We start from the raw sequence: 19,602 nt of genomic DNA on the forward strand, positions 1-19,602 counted from the left end.
TTAAGTTATGGTAAAATTTCTATGTTGTACGTGTATCTATATAACAAAAAGAAGCATTATCATTAATGCTAAGACTGGATTAGAGAATAAAGAAAGAATAAAGAGTTACCACTAGTTACTACTTAAGACTGGATTAGCAATGAGTAATTCATGTTTAGAAGAAGATAATCACAAACTGCAAAAAATGAAAGAGACAGAGACTTGTGGAAGGTACAGACAGAAGAATCAAGCAACAGAAGCGGCAAGTACAGTTATGATAAAGATCCAACTACTCCTGCTCTTAATATTTCTGCTAGTTCTAGTCATATTATGCAGCCAAGCTAAAGAGGCAGAGGCAGAGGCAGAGGCCGATGTATCTCAAAATATAAAAAAATGGGTCCAGGAAGTGGAGAAAAAGGCACAGCAACCTTTTCATCTTCAGCTGCAAGCAACATCATGAAGCCAAACATTAACAACAACAAGGATAAAAGAGACAAAGCAATTGCTCATTACAATGCTGATGCTGGGCTGTTGGCTGAGTTTGAGCAGTCTGGTGTGTCTGGTAAGTCCTTCAACTACTCAAGATCAGTATTGCATGGTCCACAATCTGTGCCTGAACAACAAATAACTGCTTATCTCACAAAAATCCAAAGGGGTGGTAATATTCAGCCCTTTGGTTGTATGCTTGCAATTGAAGAACCCACTTTTAGAATTATCAGTTATAGTGAGAACTGCTTTCAGTTGTTGGGTTTAACTTTAGACACTCAATTTGAGTCAAAACAGTTAAAGGGTCTGATTGGAACCGATGCTAGAACCTTGTTTACGCCTTCTTCTGGAGCTTCTCTGACGAAAGCTGCCTCTTCTAGGGAGATTTCTCTGTTAAACCCGGTTTGGGTTTACTCCAGGAGTACCCAGAAGCCATTTTATGCTATATTGCATAGAATTGATGTGGGGATTGTGATTGACTTGGAGCCTGCACAGTCTGGTGATCCTGTATTGTCCCTTGCAGGGGCAGTGCAGTCACAGAAACTGGCGGTTCGGGCGATTTCTAGGCTGCAGTCACTCCCTGGGGGAGATATTGGTGTGTTATGTGATACAGTTGTGGAGGATGTTCAAAAGCTCACTGGGTATGACAGGGTTATGGCTTATAAGTTCCATGATGATGATCATGGTGAAGTTGTGTCTGAAATCAGAAGGTCGGATTTAGATTCCTACTTGGGTTTACATTATCCTGCTACGGATATCCCTCAAGCTGCCCGCTTCTTATTCAAGCAGAATCGAGTAAGGATGATTTGTGATTGCCATGCAAAATCTGTAAGGATCATTCAGAGTGAAGAACTAAAGCAGCCTCTTTGCTTGGTCAATTCAACTCTTCGTTCCCCACATGAATGCCACACGCAATTTATGGATAATATGGGCTCTATTGCCTCATTGGTAATGGCAATTATCATCAATGGTAATGATTCATCGAAGCTTTGGGGATTGGTAGTGTGCCACCACACCTCCGCCCGCTATGTCCCTTTCCCCCTTCGGTATGCTTGTGAGTTCCTTATGCAGGCATTTGGGCTTCAGCTATACATGGAGCTTCAACTGGCATCACAATTGGCAGAGAAGAAAATTCTCCGAACACAAACCTTACTATGTGACATGCTCCTCCGGGATGCTCCATTTAGTATTGTGACACAATCTCCTAGTATCATGGATCTTGTTAAGTGTGATGGGGCTGCATTGTACTATGGCAGGAAATGTTGGTTATTGGGTGTTACTCCAACTGAATCACAGGTGAAAGATATTGCAGAGTGGCTGCTCACTAATCATGGGGATTCTACCGGGTTGAGCACAGATAGTTTGGCCGATGCTGGTTACCCAGGTGCTGCTTCACTGGGTGATGAAGTTTGTGGCATGGCTACTGCAAGAATCACTTCAAAGGATTTCTTGTTCTGGTTCAGGTCTCACACTGCAAAGGAAGTAAAATGGGGAGGAGCCAAGCATCATCCAGAGGAAAAAGATGATTGCAGAAAAATGAACCCAAGATTATCGTTTAATGCTTTTCTTGAAGTAGTAAAAAGTAGAAGCTTGCCTTGGGAGGTTTCAGAAATTAATGCAATTCATTCTTTGCAGCTTATTATGAGAGACTCATTTCAGGATATGGAGGACAGCGATTCTAAGGCATTGAAGTTCATTCAGCAGAATGATGCTGAGATGCAGGGGATAGATGAACTCAGTTCAGTGGCATGTGAAATGGTCAGATTGATTGAAACAGCAACAGCTCCAATTTTTGGGGTTGATTCAGCCGGTCTCATTAATGGATGGAATCTAAAAATTGCTGAAATGACAGGATTACAAACTAGTGATGCTATAGGGAAGTCCCTGGCCAATGAAGTGGTTTATGAGGACTCATGCAGAATGGTTGAAAATCTTCTATCCAGAGCTTTGCAAGGTAAATCTTTTTTTACGTTAACAATGACATTCATTGAATTTGAGTTTATTATATAACTCAAATATCATAGTAAAGTACATTGCATTTCATAACATCTTTATGACACAATAGCTCCCTGATTTAACTTCTATGACTTGTGTTGGCATTCAATGCATGAAAATCCTATTCATTCAACTCAACTCCACAGACGCACATTTTAAGTACATGGTGTGGTTGCATGAATAAATTTGTCCATTCTATAGTGACTTGAGCCATCTTTTCTCTCAAATCATCAGATCACATTCCTTTTGACCCTTTGCAGTGCTTTAAGTGCCAAAGAAGCATTACCAAATCACTCTTATAATTGTGGCAATTCTTATTCTTCATTGCCATGCCTAAGCCTCCAAAGAAACCTCGTCTGACTTTATTTTTAAATTCTGTTTATTGAATGCTTTGGGGCACAGAACAAACTTCTTCTTCTTCTTTTTTTCTTTTTTTTTGTTGTGAACTATGAGTATTACTTTGAATTGTAATACTGTACAAAGTTATTCAGGCTATATATTTGCAAAGATATGGGGGTTGCCTTTCAGTTTGCAGTCTTGCATGTCACTTCTTTTTATATTTCCTCAAGAAATTCCCAGAATTCAGCCTGCTCATCTTCTTCATTTTTCATAACATTACCCTAATGGTATAATTTTAGTTTAACTTTTATTACTATCCAGGTGAGGAGGACAAAAACATTGAGTTAAAGTTGAAAAACTTTAGGTCTGGTCAGCAAATGTCAGTTGTATACATTATGGCTAATGCCTGCACAAGTAGGGATTATGAAAACAATGCTGTTGGAGTGTGCTTTGTGGGTCAAGATATTACATCTGAGAAAGTTGTTAGGGAAAAATTCATCCGCTTGCAAGGTGATTATAAGGCTATCATACAAAGTCTGAATCCATTGATTCCGCCCATATTTGCTTCTGATGAGAATGCCTGCTGCTGTGAATGGAATCCAGCCATGGAAAAGCTAACCGGTTGGCCGAGAGATGAAGTTATGGGTAAAATGCTCCCTGGGGAAATCTTTGATGGTTTCTGTCAGCTAAAAGATCAAGATACACTGACTAAATTTATGATTTTATTGTATCGAGGAATTAGTGGTCAAGAAACGGAGAAGTTCCCTTTTGGATTTTTTGATAGAAATGGAAAATTTGTGGAGGTGTTTTTAACAGCAAACAAGAGGACTGATGCAGGTGGAAATGTAATTGGTTGTTTTTGCTTCTTACAGATTGTTGTGCCTGACCTGCAGCAGGCCTTAGAAGGACGCAGGCCGGAGGATAAAGAATGCTTTTTAAAATCAAAGGAGTTGGCTTACATCCGACAAGAGATGAAAAATCCTCTAAATGGTATTCGCTTTACCCACAGCCTTCTTAAAACTACAGCTGTTTCAGAACATCAGAAGCAATTTCTTGACACTAGTGACGCATGTGAAAGACAGATCATGACACTCATCGACGACATTGATTTCAGAAGTGTAGAGGAAGGGTAAGGCTTCTCAATGTAGGCCCATGACATGCATTACATTTTAAATTCTATGTTATATTTTATTGGTTCTTTAAGTTCTTCGTCTGCAACCCATATGGTGCAGACACCATATATGTTTGTTGAACCTGATTGATGGTGATTGATTCCAGTTGACCTGATTGAGCATAATTAATGCTGAGTGATGTTGATTCTGAAGACTTTTTAGGATTTAATTTTATTAGCTTTTATTTTCTTGTTTAATGTAATTGATTATGATTTAAAGGCCCCAGGGTTCTCTAATGTAGACGGCTTATCATGGATTCATAAAATTTTATATGGCAATTTCCTTCAAATGCTTGGTTCTGTTTCTAAGCAACTCTTGGTGTTGAAGCCATGCTTTTAGCAACCACCTGCCCCATGCATAAGTGCTTATCCTAATCAAGGGCCTGGACTGGCAAAGATCTTTTAATGGCAATGACTTTTTATAGTGGAAATGGGCTGAGAATGCTTCTCAATCAGTGCTGGTGCAGTTTCATGACAAATACTTGGACTGAAAATCGAGAATATCCTTGCATGGAGGCATCTTTCTTTCCAACGTTCAATGCTGATTCTAAGTAACTCTAGGTGCTGACTCCTAGATTTTGTATCATTTTCCCCCTACTTGGTGGTGATTCTGAGCAACCCTAAATGCTGATTCCTAGGTATTCTATTCGTTTTCCTCTGCTTGGTGCTAACTCCGAGTAACCATAGGTGCTGATTCCTAGGTTCTATCATTTTTATTCTTCTTTTTGTTTACCAACTCTTCTTATAGTTCATTGTCAAACATCACCATAAGCTATAGAACTTGACCAAATTCTTTATATGAAAAGCAATTAATTACATTAGAGATTCAGGAGAAGGACCTTCCCCATCATTATTTCTCTATCTTGGATGCATGACACTGACACACATGCTTGTTTAAGCTTTCCAAGTTCTGTTGTTACCATGTACTTAACTACAGTTGTTAAATAAGGTCAGAGAAAGACATACCCCCCCCCCCTTTAACATAGGAAAAGATAATTGAATTCATTCTTCCTACATTTGTATGTACTACGTTAATCAGATTTAACTTTTCCTTAACTATAGTTTCTTTGATTATGCAAATTGAAAATTTTCTTTCTATTAGTTGGTGTTATTATATTTGGAAATATATTGTTACTCCTTTGATTATAAATGATCTCATTCTATCATCTCAATCATATTTACTTCTCTCTTTTTTGTTTTTTTTTTTCTTTCAAATTATTATTAAACACCTAGACACCACTCTCCATAGACTCAGATTAGTCATTGTTTGCACTTATGTACCTGTTTAGAAATACCCCCAAGTGTGTAATATCTAATCCTGGTTACAGCAGTAGCTTGCAGTTAAACATGGAAGACTTTCTCTTGGGAAATGTTTTGGATGCCATTGTTAGTCAAGTTATGATATTGCTCAGAGAAAGAAACTTACAACTTTTTCATGAGATTCCAGAAGAAATCAAAACACTATTTCTATATGGTGATCAAATTAGGCTTCAACTGGTCCTGTCAGATTTCCTGCTTAATGTGGTGCATCATGCACCTTCTCAAGAGGGCTGGGTGGAAATCAAAATATCACCTGGTCTGAAGGTTATACAAGATGGCAATGAATTTATCCGTTTACAATTCAGGTATCCCAACCATGACTAATTAATTTTTAATGCACAGCTAGTATATTTAAAAATCCCTGCTATTTCTTTTGATGCTATTTTCATTACATTATAAACTACTTTTGAGTTAATATATGAGCTTTTAAGGAGTTACACCTGTAACAAATTGTAAAACAGCACAAAAATTAAAGACTAACCTCCTGCCGTGATTGTTCAAGTTCTTGAAGAGAAATTTTACTTGTGGTAGATTTTTCAGAGAGAAACCTTCTAGCTTTTGGCCTACCTTTATGAAACCTTTAGATGGAACCATATACTCATTCAAAAGGTTAGATTAGGGACACCTCTTTTATGTTAGTTTCTTTTCTAAACTCCTTGGAGATAGTTAACAATAATTATTAGCAGATACTTCATGTAACTGTTCACAACACAACCTTTCGCAATAGAATCCAAATAGGCTGAATCTTTTTTTTTTATTTTTAATCACACTAATATTAAATAAATAATATAAACATGAACATTCAATAATTGATAATTAGGATAAATCCCTATATGGGCCACATTAAATCTCCTAATGGAGAAATATCTCACAACACCTCTCATCTTATTATCTGTTTATCATAACTTCTGTGTTTTAAAATATTAATTTTTATTTATTCTTAAAAATATATTACGTTAGAATAGAAAGGATACCTGTTGAGTTGAGTCCTTGCCATGTAAAGTCTGTTAGTTAAGTAACCAGTGTCTTTCTTGACTAGGCTTGAAAGTCATGTAGTCCATTCCATTTAGTTCATTCAGACATTTGGGGTCCAATAAAAGTTATGCCTTATTTGGCATTTAGATTTTTTGTCATTTTTTTGTTGATGATTAGTCAATTACTCTCGAGTCACTTAGTTCTATCTTATGAAAGTTATATCAAAGTTATATTCAATTATCAATCTTTTTACATTGAAATAAATAATAAGTTTGATGTTTGAATTCTTGTTTTTAGATCTGATAATCCTCATGAATTCTTTTCATACATATTTGAATCAATTCTTTGACGATTATTGCTTAATTCATCAGTCTTCCTGTTCACACTAGTGATGTCAATATCAGACTGTACCAACCCATACTGTACCAAATGGTATTTACTGTACTGGCCACTAAACCAGTAAGAATAACCCCCTGAAATCTATGGATAAAATACCAGGGTGTGCCTATCTGTATTGATTGTACCAGGAATTTGTCAGGTGTCTTGGCCGGTGTTGATATTTCGGTCAATACAAGAAAAGAAAAAAAAAACCAAAAAAAAAAAGAGAAAAAACAATTAAAAGAGCTGTAACACATGCAATTTGGGATAATATGTTGGCTAATGTATTTGGAATGACTTCTATGTTTATAAACACACACACACACACATAGTGGTAACCCTAAAACGGTAAGTCAGTATTAATTTGATACTAAAATATTTTGTTCGGGGTCCAAACCGAAACAGATTCCACTACAATATTTGACAACTTTGATCCATAAGCATTGTCATTGATTCTTGCTAACACTTTACAAGGTCCAATTTTCCTCACTGACCTTGTTGTATTACCCATCTCAAATTAAAACAGCCCACAACCATAGTCACTAGCTTAAAAGATTACATGTCCCTTGTCCCTGTCCAGTCCACTCATTTGTTTCACTTCCTATTGTTGTCTTCATGAATGTGTTTTATGTGTTCAACCATTTCTTTTTCTTTACAGCTCACACAATCCTTCAATGTCAAAGGAACCAGATCTATACCACAGTTGGGATTCTGCCTTAGAAATTTTTGAATAAGTTCATCTTCGTTGTTGTATTAGTTGATTGGTTATATGAAAATCCTGCATGACAGAGGACCCATTGCTTAGGATTATTGCCCACTGACTGTCTAATCAGATTTCCATGGGTTTTATTGATAAGTTTCGTCTGCCTATTGGATGGCAGATAATTTGCAGTACATATTCAGTTTAGATTGTCGAAATTGAAAGAGGAAAAATAAAATGATGTAGAGAGAGAAAACAGAGGCAAGAGAATTATAAAGTAGTTCAATTTGATGACCTAAGTCCACTACCAAAAGCCCTTGGTGGCTACGTCTTTGCCTTATTGAATTGTATTTTACAATGAATCTAATATAGGGTATATATAAGAATACATTAGGTGCATTAGGTTTAGTATACTAACCCTAAAACCATAGTAACCCATGGTATTATAGAAAACCTTGGTCTACGTTATTTATGGTAATATCTTGATATATTTTATAGGTTACACATTTATGATAATATCCTAACATATTCTAACATATATCTCAATAATTTCCATAATGTTCTCCCAACATGGCTTATAAAATTTGTCGTAATCAAAAGTAACAGAATTCAGCCCACCAAGCAGGCAAGCAATCTCTTTGAAATACTATTTAGCTACATGAGAAGCATCCAAAGTCTTCCAGCATGGTATAAAATCCATCCGCAATTACTAGAATAGAATCCATACTCGTTTATGTTCAAGGCAACCCAAGAGTGAAATCTGTACTAACACCAGTCCATGAACTAGTTGGACTGAGCAATGGTCTGTACAAACCAGCATTGGTAGCTCCTTTCACACTTGACAGATGTGACAACAATCAATAAACTGTTGAACATCACTTATCAGCTTTGATACCAATTGATGCAATGTGATTGAGAGAACAAAAGAGTTAAAGAAGGGAAATTAAAAAGCTAGTTCAAGCTATAAATTTAGCAAGAAAATTTCTACTCAATTCCTGAGAGAAAAGGAGAGAAAACCACATATGTTAGCTGAAATTTCTTCTAGTAATTCACCAAAAAACTATCATTACAACTTTAAAAAATCCTTAATAAGACAATATTATTGTCTTAGTAAAGACACAATCACAACCAATAATTTTAATTTAATTTAACAGTTACTAAATCTATCCTACATTGGTCACATGTATTAAAAAGTCATATGATTCATTTTATAAAAACTTAAAAGACATCAAAACAGCTGCGAAAAGAAACCAAACGGATCACATAGATAGCTTATGGGCTTTTAGGCTTCTCTTTAGTGTTCATTTTTGGATGCTAAGTGTTTGTACAAAGCCTTCTTCAATATGCTTTGTATCAGTTTGAGAGTCCAAAATATTTAGGATGGAAAATTCTCAGAATGAAAGTAAAAAGAAACAGATTTTAAAGTTAATTTTAGTGGGAATATGTATGTGAAAAGGCCAAATTTTAAAATAATAGTTAACTTGTTTCTCCTGCGCCATTCCTCCCAGATCTTTTAGTTCCAGTTACTGTATCTAAAATAGGCTTCTCTAATATACCATGTTGCCATTTTAGGCAGCAAAGTTCAAACTGGAAAATCCATATTGCACATGATACCATTTAGCTCCAAGCAGGCAAGTGAGAGAGAGAAAAACCCTCCTAACATTTCATCTTCATTTCATGCGCACGCTTTATACTATGTTTTAGACCAATTTGTGCAATGATAACCTTGTACCCGTGATTGTCTTTCTCATTTTTGCTACAATTAGTACCATAATCACTTTGAAAAGAAAAAAAAAAAAAAACAAAACAAAACAGGTAGATGGTTTGTGCGTACTAAAATTCCATTTTCTTGTGCATGCAGAATGACTCACCCTGGTCAAGGCCTTCCTTCTGCTCTTATCCAAGATATGTTTGAGGGAGGCAACCAGTGCTCAACACAGGAAGGCTTAGCGCTCAACCTGTCTCGAAAACTTCTCAACGGGATGAATGGTCAGGTTCGCTATGTTAGAGAGCATAGTCATTGTTATTTCCTCATTGACCTGGAACTTAAAACAAGTAAAGAAAGGCAAAAGAGACTCACGGACAGCTAAAGGCAGGACAACTTAACTTTCCCATTTCCTGAACTACTCTTATAATATGTCACCTCAATTGTGCATAGATATGTCAACAAATTTCTGGTAAACTCTTCATGGTTTGTCAAACGCTCTTCCCATTTGGTTAGTTTTGACAATTAAGCCTATCCATTGCCATACAAACTGATTCCTCACTGTATGCCACCCAAGTTGAGGTAGTATCAGTATGTATATTGACTCTCCAGCTTAAATAAATGTATTGCGGGCTACATGTCAGATTCCCTATTCGAGGCGTGTAGTATGAGTGTCTCTTTAATTTGAGGGTTTACTAGTAGATGAGTTTAGTTTAATATTCACCTTTACAGTGCTTCTGCTTTCCATTAAAGAAATCTGTAAGCTTCACAAATTGTGGTTGGGGCTTTTAAAATCAAAATTGCTTTTTTCTTATTTTGTTCCAGCTTATTCATTTTGAGCTATCGTAATTGTTGTGTTCAATGGTCATAGATTGAATTCATGAACCCAAATATCTCTAGGAAAAAGAACAAAGAACAACATGAATAATAAAAGTACACAATGATAAATAAATGAATACTGTAACTGCACAATATAGAGACAAAATTATTTCGCTAGCAGCTGAGTTGCCAATACCAGACAACTTTTTTGTAGAGTTTGGAGCTTTTTTTTTTTTGGTCTGGTTAAACTAAAATGACCATTGGGTTTGGTAAGGCAACTGCATGGGATAGGGTTGGAGCGGTTATGCATTAGTCTGAATCTTGCGTGGCTCATGCAAGTCAGGCTGGCCCTGCCTATTATATACCATGCCCCAAACAGACCATGTAAGATGATGATGAATATTTTATATGCTTAATCAGTGACATTCCATCCAACTGGATTTGGCCCTTCTCTTGGGTTCACATCACCCCTTGGTACAACATCTTCATTTGACTAACCCGTCAGCATCGAGAATTAAGTTGATGCGATTTACTAAACATCATGCATAGCCTGACCAGTAGATCGGTTGAAGGCTTCATAAAACAAGGTAAATTACACATTCCAATACAGTTTAGACAGTAATGGCTCTACCCATGCAATATTTCTTCCAAATGCTGCACAAAATAGTTTGGAACCGTTCAAAAGCCACCTAAAAGAAGTTGGGAGTTTCTCACATCTGGATTTAAGTCACCTCCAGTATTTAAGAGTTTACAGATATAGTTGTGCCAATTATAAACCATGCCTGCCTCAAAACAACAAAAAACTGGAGCTAGTATCACCACAATCAGTACAATGTCATGTTTCAAATACGACATGCAAATTTCCATTGCAAGAATACCAAATACAAAGGATTGAGCAAAAGAAAAAAAAAAATCTGTTCTGTCTCCCCCACTATACAATTTTGTGCCCCATGTTAAATCACAAAACCCTCAAAAACCTCCACCCTCGATACACATATATCCATATAAACATCATATTTGCAGATTTAATTTATCCAACACCCAATTACAAAAACAAAAACGAGCCCAAAATGAAAAGAGCAGTGGAGAAATCATGGCACAACTGGTACTGCATTTGCCAGCTCAGATAGTTATGCTTACTCATACGCTTCAACTTTGCTCCTCCCTCATATTTCAAGCCAGTGATCTGTGATGCATCTCACCAAAATGCTCCTACAGGCTACAGTTTCTTCCAGCGCTTTCTAGCAACATTATATAATACTAGGCGTGTGTTTGGATTGGGCGTCCAGCGTCCAGCGCCTGCGTCCAGCGTCCAGCTTCAGTTTTTTTTTTTTTTTTTTCCTTCCCAGCCGTAGTTATTGACTTTTCTTCCGTGAACAGTGCATTCGTGCACTGTTCACAGACCCACAAATTTTACTTTTCAGCCACTTTTTCATTAAAAATGGGTCCCACGGTACTATTCACACATTTTAAAATTATTTTGGTACAGTGTTTTCAGTTTTCAGTTTTCAGTTTTCAACAATAAGCTCTATCCAAACGGACCCTAGGATACAAAATCTCCATACCTCCTTTTCCTTTCCTCTATTAATAGGATTCATTTCTTCCTAAAATTTATACACTTGATTATATACGCCAAAGTTAGCATTCCCAGCCACCATCAATTTGGGCTGAGCACAATCTGCATTATATACTGTTAACAATTCTCTGGCCCATCACCAGGGCCAACCTTTGTCGGGCTTCCTGAAGAATCAACCAAGTGTGACTCATTTGGTGTAAGGACCTGGATGTTCAAACTGTTGGAGGGAAGATGTTCTTGGATAATCTATACATAAAACCATGTGAATAAAAAATCAGCAAAAGCCATGACCTGACCATTTAGACCACACTGCTAGTGCTTATTCAAATTGATTTACAGACAATTGTCTATTGAAGTCACATCAATAAACATAAGACAAAGATATGTAAAGGAAATTCCTGCATGCTAGAAATTTCTGAATATTAAAGATATCCGTCATTGAGACTAATATCACCACAATCAAGCTTAATCCACTAGCATGTTATGCAGTTAAAACTTTATTACCTGATCACCAGCCTCTGAACCCTCTGAGTGAAAGAGAATTGGACGGCATCGCTTGTCTTCATTCATCAAGCTTGAATTCTGGAAATGGGTCACAAGGGCAGCCTTACCCTGGATTCGAGCATATGCCAAGGAAGCAACTTTCTCACTATTAAACTTCTCCCACTTCTTTCCGTTAAACGCCTGCATAAAATTAGAAACATTAAATTAGATCTATAATTTGTCTTTCAGTACATTATTAACCCGGAAGCCCCTTTCACTTTATAACATGCAAGGACCTCATCAGTTGCGAAGCCAAAGCTAACATTTATGAGGTCAAGGATAACGTTTGACTCAAAATAGCAGGCAACTAAGAGAACCCAAGGAACTGATCCAAAGAAAAAAAAAAACTTGAGCATTAAAAATAAAACCTCAAAGAATGGAATAATGTGAGAAGGAGACAGCATATTGATAAATGCATAGCCCACATTGCATTTATTCTGCACCAACAAAAAGAAATGCCAATCAGCTCCAATTGAAGAAGAATTAATGGCTAAACATACAAATACAAACTAGAAAGAATTGTTGAAGCTTCTCCTTCACTATCACCATATATAATTACCTTGAAATCAATTGGTAGATAGAGAAAATCATAAGTACCCCTGTGGTTTTCATCAATAGCAGCTAATAACATTTTTGACGTGTATCTGTAGAACAGCAATAACAAAAAAATAATTATGACTAGGCTTTCAATAATGCAATTATATGGCTATCTATTCACAAATAACAGAAACATAGAGCTAATTCTTACTTATTTGGGATATTTTTTATCATTAAAGTAGTCCGAGTATCTTCCCCATTTTTAATCTTATCTAAGTCAAGCTGAAACTGTTTCTTGCTATCAACCTGGTTCCCACTATTTTCAACCCTTCTGTTCCGCCCTCGCTCAGTCATGCCCTCCATGCTGGTAGGTGGCAGTCCAGGGTAAGGGCCATTACCTAAAAATACAGGGCTAAGCCTAGGTGAGGACCGAATCCTAAAACTTGACGAACTATTTTCAGACATGCCCCCAGGTATATTAATTCCAGGGTTAAGTGCAGCACGAGCAGCCATATTTACCATAAAATTTCCATCATTAGGGCCCAAGCCCATGCCTCCATAAGCTACAGGATTCACAAATGAAGTTTCTGGTGACTCTGGGAAGAAACCGAAGTGCCTCTCAAATGGAACACCAGAAGGAGCAGATCCAACATGATGATGGTGAAGTGGCTGGGATGAGCCAAGCAAAGAGCCATGCCGACCTGAGAATGGAAAGGCATGGCCCTTTCCATTAGATGTATACGGATGTCCCACAGATGGTCTTGGCCAAGCCGAAGAATTGGTGTGCTCTGAGTACAAATTTGGACTTCCCCAAAGAAACTGCTGTCCAGATAATGTTTCAATGCCAGATCCATTTGAAGTAGAAGGGCCAAAAGAGGATATTGTTTGATGGTATTGGCTCAACTTGGGCTCTGGAAATGAATTTGACTGTTGCAAGGCAGCTCCATGTGCTGCATTTGTATTGGTAAACATATGGTCCACATGACCGCCCCTTCCTTGGTCCTTGCCAATAGGAGCAACCTTCACAGAGTTTGATAGTTGAGGATGAAGAATTGAAGCCAATCCGGGCAAATTGTTGCTAGTGGTTGGACTCATGGTCCTGAAACCAGGGGATTTACTGATAGTTTGCATAGAATTATGTTCAATAGGGCTGTTATACTGTGCCCAGTTACCTGTCATGAACATTGCATTGACCTCAGTTTGTCAAAGAAATAGAAGTAATAAAAGAAGAAGGAATGAGAAGTCAATAACAGAAGACTCTACCTGGTGGAGAGCTGGCAATTGGTGAACCCACTGGGGGTCGAAAACTCCGAGATTCATCTTGTTCAAGCTCTTGATTCAGTTGCAACATCAAGCTAAAAAACATATTCCATTGATAATAAAGCAATATTCAGCCACAAATAAATAAATAAATAAAAACAAGAAACAAAAAATAAGGGGAAATTAAAAATCAGCTATTAAGATGTTTGAATTTAATAATAAATAGTGGATGAAAAAAATGCCACTGATGCTTTGCAGGAAACACCAAGAGTCGATAGAAAATAGACTACTCTACTCCCATGACAATAATAGTTCTACTAGCAACAATTTCCACTTCCTTACTGTTAACTTGTCTTTTAGGAAGAAGCTTAATGCATCAAGGAACGAATTCTCACAACATTGTTTTTGATACATTGATAGTTTGGGTGGGGCATTCAAACCTTGGATGTCTCCATTACAAACACTAGGAAGTGCCAAATAGTTGAGCTACAAGACTATTGGCCACAACATCCAAAGACAAGAAACAAAAAGACCAAATATTGCAAATTTCTCTCAAGCAGAGTAGCGGCGATAAGTCAAAGGCAGAGTTTGATGGTCGACATCTCAGCACAGACAGAGACAAGGAACGTAAGTTTGCAGTAAATCATGTGCACTCTTTTGTCCCATCAAATAGATGGATGTCAGATACCAGAGTTCGACACCAAAAAAATAAAGAAAAACATTATTTTTGCACACAATTAATTTGCTACCAAAAACAAAGTGAAGTATTATTTTTATCAAGTATTAAAACGACTATTACATGAGAATTAATAGTTTTGACAGATTATATTTAAAATGAAAAAATTTAACATATCAGTGTACGCACTTTCGACGAGCTCCACCAGGGCGACTAGGTTCAAGCTTTATGCGTTTACCAGCTATATCACTTCTATTTAATGACTTAAGTGCTGCTTCTGCGGCCCTAACATCATAAAATTCAATAAACTTATGATGCCTCTTGTGTGGTGTTTCCCTTATCTGCTTTGTACAAAATTACCAAAATGTACAGATGTTAACCATATATGCAAAAAAAATATGCCAGTAGAAAATGAGGAAAGGAATAATTTAAACAGAGATGAACCTATCACCTCTTTGACCTCGCCATAAGCCCCAAATATTTGACGGAGATCTTCATTTGAAACTGATGGATCCAAATTAAAAACTACCAGGGTTCCTTGATTAATATCCTTGTCTGATGGATTATCCTGGTGTAATACAAGGAAAAAAAATAGAATCAGCTGATGATCGAAGTATCAACACCAGAAAAGTAGATTACTTGGAATTGGCATTTATCTTAAACCTTTGGAATTGAGAAGTGGATGTCAAGTTTCCTCCTTCGCAGTGGCTTGTTTTGTAATCCACGCATAGCAGTTCGAGCAGCACGGATATCATAGTACGATATCATCACAAAACCCCTATGTTTACATGCAGTATACAGAGTTCTGATATCACCATATTGCTACAAAAAGAAACAAAACAATAATAAGAAGAAAGATACTAAAATATGATTTTGCACCATAATTTGTATAGAAAGGATATGAAACCATTAGTATTTAGTTAATAAAGAATAAGAATATATACTGAATTGAATCTCAGAACTCACTGACTAGTTTCTGCACTCAACAATTATTAAGTGCCAGGGCACAACAATTGAGAAAACCACTATAATTTAGTCGATAACAGGTAATGAAGGAAACATGCTTCGATAAACTAATGTTGAGTTCCTTTTGGCAAACACAATAATAAGTTGAGTACTCAAGAAAAATTGCAGTTGAAATATAGATATGAGTTAATTATTTTATTTTATTTTTTTTAAAAAAGAGTTTCGTTAATTCACTTCGAACAACAAAATCCCCTTGCCTTATCGTATCCTCCGTGCTTGCAAACTCCCTCACCACCTCATCCACACTCACCACCACCTCCACATAAACCCCAGACCTTTGCTCCACCTCACAGAACCCTATCTCCCCAACAATGAAGGCAAACAGACACTTATATGAGCACAAGTGACTTCCAAATGGTGCAAAGTTTTCAAAAAAAAAAAATGCAATTCTGAAAGCTAATCAATTTCTGCACCCAAAAACCTTACCCCAGTCCTTGTAAAATTGACGCCAGGATAAGTTATAAGCTCTTAATTAACAACTTATTCATAAGTATGTATTCTATAAGCCAGACACTATTTACTTCATATTATACAAAAACAAAACAAGGCAATGCCCTTCTTAGCATTTGAAACCAGGATGTGCATCTTGAAGTTGTACAAAAAACACTGGAAAACCATGTGAAATGTTGATACAGGTCGAGCAAACAACAAGTGCATTACTAGGAATGAAGAAAGGTAAAACCTATTGATCATGGGCCACAATCTAAATTCTTTTTCCTTGTTGGAGGGAGGTGGAGGAGCAGGGAAGATGATTAGGAGATATTTCTCAAATTTCGTTCAAATGGTTCAAACCTCAAGCATTATAGATGTCACAAGAATTCAAACAAAAACAAACTCAAGCAATGAAATCAAGAAAGTGACCTAGTAAAGAAATTAACAATGTTTCGTGTGAAACGTCAACTTCTTTCTTGGATGAATATGTAAAACATTAAAGTTTATCCATGAAGTATATATCCACCTGTGCATTTGCAGTTGTAAATTGATGAAAGAAACTGTCCCAAATCTCTTGATAAAACAAAAATGTAACTACAGATTATACTAAGAGGGTCTTGGCATAACTCAAATTACCTCAAAGAGAGTTTTTAGTTCTGAATCCTCAACATTACTATTAATATTCCGAACAAATAATGTTCTCGAAGGATGTTCACCATATGGGTGTTCTCCAGCAACAGCTCCCACGCCATTTGGAACAGCATAGGGAGGCATCCCATTCCCAACACCATCAGATAAATTTATCTTTGAAATACCCATGCTCAAGTTCTCCTGTAGATCAGTTTCCAATTCCATACCTCCTCCACTACCAAAAAAATCATAATCTTCCAAGTCCTCCAGTGAACCAGGCAACCCACTTAGGTCAAAATCATCCATTATGCCAGCTAAAAGTTCATCCTCGTCATCAGGAAGAAAGCTTCCAATTGCATGAGTTTCAGGATCTTCAAGTGAATCATCACCAATAGATTGACATCCATGTTCTGTTTCATTCAAGTTCACTGCATGTTGGACAAATCAAGTAAGAATTCATGCAATGAAACGGCATACAAAATCTATAAGAAATCTCCAGCACCTACATTTTTCATGAGGAAGAACAGGCAATGAGCTTGAAAAAAGGCTAGCATCGCTAGAGGCATGGAAGGAATCAGATCCAGATAAGACCCCCCACGCACCACTGCCTGCCTCTTTAGGAACATTTGTTGGTGGAATCTTAGTAAGACCTATCAAAAGAAGCTCATAAGACTTGTCCATCATAATTTTATGCCATCTACTCCCCACATAACACAATGGACATTTTTTAGAAAATTACCTGAAGATGAATGGTTTGGAAACTGCTTCATTGCATCACCTTTCTGATTAAAAAATGATAACATATGTGAGAATCAACTTCAGCAGTGGTAAGATATATGAAAGAAAGAGAAAAGTTGTGCACATCAGAATGATAAGTAAATTATTACAGTGAATGGCTGGTAAGATAATATCTTATATGCTTTGGGGAATGCAGGTCATCACAAGAAGAGGACCCATCCCCTTCCCCCCACCCCATGGGGCCAAAACTTAATTATCTTATAAAAAATAAATCACAAAAAGCAGCCACATACATGATGAACTCTTGTACTCAAGCACCATGACAAATAGCAACACACTTAGAGAGCCATAAAACTTGAAAAAAAAAAGAAAACTATGGAAATTCAAGTTATGAAAGACTAGAAAAGATAAATTAATAGATCTTATAATCTTCAGGGCTCATACAAAATGCAAATTCCAAACATAAATTGTTGACAAGCTAAGGAGGAAAAAGATATGAAAAGACTGTAAAGAGCTCAATCCTAGATGTCTGGCTTCACTATTTATTCATGTTAGTAACAGAATAAAGTTACATGATTGCCTTTCCTTGCATATAACACCCAACATTGTCCAAATAGATCCACCTAGTATTAAATAAGTTTAGGCAGCTTTATTCATGATACTGCCCCTAGTTAAAAAGGGTCATGGTGCATGTTAGTAACAAAATAACGTTACATGATTGCCCTTCCTTACATATAACACCCAACAATATCCAAATAGATCCACTGAGTATTAAATAATTTTAGGCAGCTTCATTCATGATACTGCCCCCAGTAAAAAAAGGGTCATGCTGCACATTCTAAACCTCGATAACAAAAACCACTGGAAATAGGAGTTTGAGCATTCATCAAGATACCGAAAACTCTTCGGATCAACTAAAAGCTTTGCGCCAGTGCACTCTTTTTCATTGGTCAAGGTGTTGGGGTAGTTCCTTGTCTCTCTTTAGACTAGCCATTTGTTTTCATTGCTACATTGTGTTCATCATCGTGAATTCAAAAATTTTACTTTTTTTTTTTTTTTTTTTTTATCAATAAAACTGCACTATAAGTACCTATCAAAAATAATAAAAAATAAAACTCCTATGTGCCCGTTTGGTACAGCTTAAAAAGGTTGTACTTTGAAACTTCTCCCAAACCCCGCAAAAGTGTGAGCTTTGTACACTGGGTACGACCATATGCAAAATGTATCGAATCGAAGCATCCTATACACAAGAAATAACTACAAAAGATATGACTAATAAAAGTCACAGGTGATTAAGTCTAATCCATACATATTCAAATGATATTGACAATATAACATACTTTCTTCCCACACAAAAAAAAAAAACTTAACCCCAAAAATAAATAAAACCCATAATTACAGAAAAACAAATACTTGAGTGTCTAAGTTAAACAATTATAGTAAAAACAGAGAGAGAGTGGGATGAGCACTGAGGTTCAAAGTTTTTAGCAAATTACTATACGGAACAGTAAAAAAATTCCATTCAAACCAAACAGATTAAGCCAAAAAAAAAAACCCAAAATTCAAAACAAAATTAACCAATCAAACTCCACACAATCACCATCCAAACACTAATTTTGGGAAAAGAATCCGATCAAACCCAGTAAAAAAAAACCATTCACACCAATACAATTTCGCATTACGCTAAGCTACCAAACAAAAAAGAAAAAGAAACACAGAGACAGAGACACAGTAATTTACCACAAAGTCAGCGAACCAAACCCTAGAGCTTCACAGAAGAGAGAGAGAGAGACTCTTCACGATCACAGAGAGAGAGAGAGAGAGAGAGAGAGAGGGAGAGAGAGAGAAATATGCTACTCTTTGTTAGTACTTAGTTCTAGCTTTCTCTCGCTATAAGCCCAAATGGGAATGCAATTTTTTTTTTAGAGAGAGAAAGAAACTATGATTGGAGGAGAGAAGTGAAAAAGGAGCAGAGAATGATTGAGAGAGAGAGAGAGAGAGTTTGGTTTCTTTCTTAGAATGTGGCTGATTCATTCATTCAACTCTATTTAAATTGCTTTTGGTGTCCAAAATTTTTAATGCTACTCTTTTTTCTTTTTGTAAAATAATTATTAGTACTATTAGTTTTGGTTTTGTTAATTAATTTATAATTTTTTTGAAGTTTGAAAATTTTGAAGCTTTATGAAATAATTGGTATGACACTACTACTATTTGGATAAATGATCCTTATCCAAAAAAATTTGACCTTGATGGTGATCTTAATTTACTATATTGACTAATTTGTATTTGGGGTGGAATGAATAATGGAAATTTTGAC

At 36.4% G+C, this 19,602-nt stretch overlaps 2 protein-coding genes across 4 annotated transcripts; one reads left to right on the plus strand and one right to left on the minus strand.

Moving 5' to 3' along the window:
- The first annotated feature begins 218 nt into the window (after positions 1 to 218).
- Positions 219 to 9,731, plus strand: LOC142636601 (phytochrome E). 2 transcript variants are annotated; one of them, XM_075810870.1, is made up of 4 exons: positions 219 to 2,419; positions 3,121 to 3,928; positions 5,299 to 5,595; positions 9,205 to 9,731. In XM_075810870.1, the coding sequence occupies exons 1-4, from the start codon at positions 373 to 375 to the stop codon at positions 9,431 to 9,433; spliced, it is 3,381 nt and encodes a 1,126-aa protein (XP_075666985.1). In that variant the 5' UTR covers positions 219 to 372; the 3' UTR covers positions 9,434 to 9,731. The 2 variants fall into 2 exon arrangements, with proteins under 2 accessions (XP_075666985.1, XP_075666986.1); XM_075810871.1 differs by having other exon boundaries at positions 5,302 to 5,595.
- A 1,683-nt stretch (positions 9,732 to 11,414) lies between these two features.
- On the minus strand, positions 11,415 to 19,250 carry LOC142636602 (protein MEI2-like 5). 2 transcript variants are annotated; one of them, XM_075810873.1, is made up of 14 exons: positions 19,121 to 19,165; positions 19,026 to 19,073; positions 17,287 to 17,329; positions 17,054 to 17,197; positions 16,554 to 16,975; positions 15,123 to 15,281; positions 14,911 to 15,027; positions 14,649 to 14,800; positions 13,787 to 13,878; positions 12,735 to 13,695; positions 12,546 to 12,630; positions 12,355 to 12,423; positions 11,948 to 12,127; positions 11,415 to 11,689 (listed from the first exon to the last, which is right to left on the minus strand). In XM_075810873.1, the coding sequence occupies exons 3-14, from the start codon at positions 17,315 to 17,317 to the stop codon at positions 11,561 to 11,563; spliced, it is 2,541 nt and encodes an 846-aa protein (XP_075666988.1). In that variant the 5' UTR covers positions 17,318 to 17,329; positions 19,026 to 19,073; positions 19,121 to 19,165; the 3' UTR covers positions 11,415 to 11,560. The 2 variants fall into 2 exon arrangements, with proteins under 2 accessions (XP_075666988.1, XP_075666987.1); XM_075810872.1 differs by having other exon boundaries at positions 19,026 to 19,250.
- Between the last annotated feature and the right edge of the window lie 352 nt (positions 19,251 to 19,602).

Source organism: Castanea sativa, chromosome 5, assembly GCF_040712315.1.
Source record: "Castanea sativa cultivar Marrone di Chiusa Pesio chromosome 5, ASM4071231v1".
NCBI lineage: Eukaryota > Viridiplantae > Streptophyta > Magnoliopsida > Fagales > Fagaceae > Castanea > Castanea sativa.